Raw genomic sequence first — 3,111 nt, 5'->3', positions numbered from 1 at the left:
GTCCATCCCCAGTATTGCCAGATCTAAGTCGGCTACCGTGAAAACCCAAGGGAATTGCCTCCTGAACCCCAAATCTAGGGTTAAGTTTTTCTGCCCAAATGTCGCAATTTTAGTTTTATTTGCAGCTTGAAGTGTAATTGGTGATGTTTCTCGACTAATCTCAGTTTTATTTTGAGGGATGATGCTAAGAGCAGCGCCAGTATCCACCAAGAAATTCAAGCCAGAGTTTCTGTCTCTAACATAAAACAAGCGACTGTTTTGGCGCCCCTCCTCAGTCGTCGCGACCTGGGGAGGGGTTACTCGTTTCCCGCTGTCTTAGAATCATGCTTAGGCCAGGCGCATGGTTGCATGCACTTGGTTGAGTTGACACCAAACTTCCAGTGGTACCAACAAAACTGCCCAGGTTGTCTGGACATTTGTGGCCTGTTTTGTGACTTGGATCGTGGTCGTTGTGGTGACCTGCTCCTGTTTCTATGACCCATTTGCATTCTGGTGACAGCCTCAGTGAGACTCTTAACACTCGCAATGAGTCCTTCTATGACGGGGTCTTTTGCTGATTCTACTTTTTGTGTGTGATTTATTGTGCCTGGTCCAGTTGGAGGACCTCTCTCCATTATTCTATCGGCTATACGCGCTAAATGAGATAATGAGGTTTCAGGATCTTGTGCATCCAAACAGTGTTGGACGTAGCATGGGAGAGCTTGTATCCATCCTTGTTTTAGGACTGCTTCACCCACCGTGTTATCACCCATTAACACTTGGAGGTGACGCAAAAACTGTGACGGCGACCGATCACCTAGTGTTTCACCTTGAAAAAGTCTTTGGATTCTTTGACTATCTGATAATGATAAACGGTTTATTATCTCTCGTCGTAAGATGGTGTATGGTTGTGGTGATGGTGGATCTAAAATCAAGTCACGGACTTCTTTGGCAACTGAAGGAGGAAGGATAGAACACAAGTCTCTATAGCGAATCCCTTCAGATTTGATTTTGTGTCTTGTGAAATAATGCTCTAGTTGAGCAAACCACAACTCAGGATCACTACGATCAAATTCTGGAAGTCGGGATTTCGTAGTTATAACAGTGTCTATCACCACTGGTGACAAATCCTCCAGATTATGGGTTTCTATTGAGTCTGACATGAGGTATGTGACAAATATAGCAATAAAGTTAGCACGAAAAAGGGTTACTATAACACGAATAACTTAAGATAATACGGAATAAACTAGTTATATACTCAACTTAGTTTACGGATAATCCGGTCTACTTTTACGATTAAGTAAAAAAAAAAGATTAATAACAGAAATGAGGTTAAATTGTGTTCAAAAAGGGCTCACCACTTTCGTGCCTATAGGTAACCCTCGTGCTATTGATAGAAGAAACCAGAGAAGTAGTGAATAGGTCTTTATTTCGATCTTCGCGCAGTCACAGTGGAGCGTGGGATTATCTGTTCAGACAAACAAAGGCTCTCAACATTCCATATAAGATAATAGGGAATATAACGCTTACAAAAGGTAAGGAAGTGAATGAATACTTGAACAATACTGTTTTAGTATATGCTTGGTTGTTTGGGGTCAACTCTTAACCAACCAACCTGAGCTGTTACAGTACTATCAACAGCGGTTGTTTTGACTCGCTGACTATAAATAGTGTGTCCCCATACAATCTCAGGCTACTCCACTTGATACAAAGACGGCGCGTCGCTTGGGAATGATCCTTTAACTCTGCCGCAGAAGGTTTATCGTTTCCGTGTAGTTGTCGTAGGTAAATGAACTGCAGGTCAGGGTCTGTTGCTTGAAGAGACGGCCAGTCGATCTCTGGGGCTGTGCTAAGGACAGCACCAAAGGTACTAGGAGCATAGGGTATACGAGGCAGAAAATCGGCGTTTGTGTGACGGCTGCCTGGTCGGTATTCGCAAGTAAAATCGAACTCCTGCAATCTCTCCTGCCAGCGTGCCACCTGACCTTCTGGTTCGCGAAATGAACAAAGCCACTGTAATTCACGATGGTCTGTGCGTACATGAAAAGGGCGCCTTAGGAGATAGTAACGAAAATGTTGTTAAAATTTTACCAAAACCAGCATCTCTCGGCGCGTCGTAGAATACGTTGTCCCTCTTTTATCTAGCCGCCGGCTAGCGTACGCTATGACCCTCTCCTGTCCATCTTGTGTTGTTTGAGAAAGGACTGCTCCGATAGCTGACGAGCTAGCATCAGTGTCAAGTATAAACTCACCTCCTTTATCTGAAGTGTCTGGAAAAGCTAGTATGGGTGGAGCAGCAGGACATGATTTTAGGGTGTTAAATGCTTGTTGGCATTCTGTGGTCCACAAAAATTTCCGTCCTTTATGCGTCAGGCGATGTAAAGGTGCTGCTAGGGATGCGAAATCGCGCACGAAACGTCTATAGTAAGAAGCGAGCCCCAAGAAGCTACGTACCTCCTTCGCAGATTTCAGCTGTGGCCAGTTAATAATGGCGCTCGTTTTCTCCTTATCTGTTGCTACCCCATCTTCTGTAATGCGATGTCCTAGAAAGAGTACTTCTTTCTGCAAGAGTCGACATTTGAACGGTTCACCTTTAAATTGTGCTGCTTAATACGCTGTAAGACTGCCCTTAAGTTGGTATTATGCTGTTCATGAGTGCTGCCATACACTATAATATCATCAAGGTAAATCAAACATTTGTGTGGTATCAGGCCATGTAGAACCGTCTGCATGAGTCGTTGAAGGGTTGCTGGGGCATTAGTTAACCCGAAAGGCATCACCTGAACTTCGTAGAGACCATTTGGCACAACGAATGCCGTCTTCTTTCTATCCTGAGGTCGTACTTCTACTTGCCAGTATCCGGATGCTAGGTCTAAAGTCGAAAACCAACACGCACCTCTCATAGCATCCAATGTTGCATCAATCCGTGGTAGTGGGAAGGAGTCGCGCTTTGTTATAGCATTAAGGCGACGGTAATCTATACATAATCGAAGGGAGGAGTCTTTCTTCTTCACTAAAACAATGGATGAAGCCCATGGTGATGAAGATGGCACAGTAATCTTTTTCTCTAACATCTCTTTTATCATTGATTCTAACTGGGGCTGATAGTGTACCGGTACTCTTCGGAGTGGT

The 3,111-nt window shown here is 44.1% G+C and overlaps 1 protein-coding gene across 1 annotated transcript; it reads right to left on the bottom strand.

The window, feature by feature from the left end:
* Positions 1-296: 296 nt before the first annotated feature.
* On the bottom strand, positions 297-1,142 carry Smp_173310 (hypothetical protein; the record flags this gene model as incomplete). Its single annotated transcript, XM_018798220.1, has 1 exon — positions 297-1,142. One exon carries the CDS (start codon positions 1,140-1,142, stop codon positions 297-299), a length of 846 nt encoding a protein of 281 aa, XP_018646692.1.
* Positions 1,143-3,111: the final 1,969 nt, after the last annotated feature.

This window comes from Schistosoma mansoni (assembly GCF_000237925.1).
Source record: "Schistosoma mansoni, WGS project CABG00000000 data, supercontig 0154, strain Puerto Rico, whole genome shotgun sequence".
In the NCBI taxonomy this organism is placed as follows: domain Eukaryota; kingdom Metazoa; phylum Platyhelminthes; class Trematoda; order Strigeidida; family Schistosomatidae; genus Schistosoma; species Schistosoma mansoni.
The sequence above is the reverse complement of the archived record's forward strand: the minus strand, read 5'-3'. Positions and strand labels throughout refer to the sequence as shown.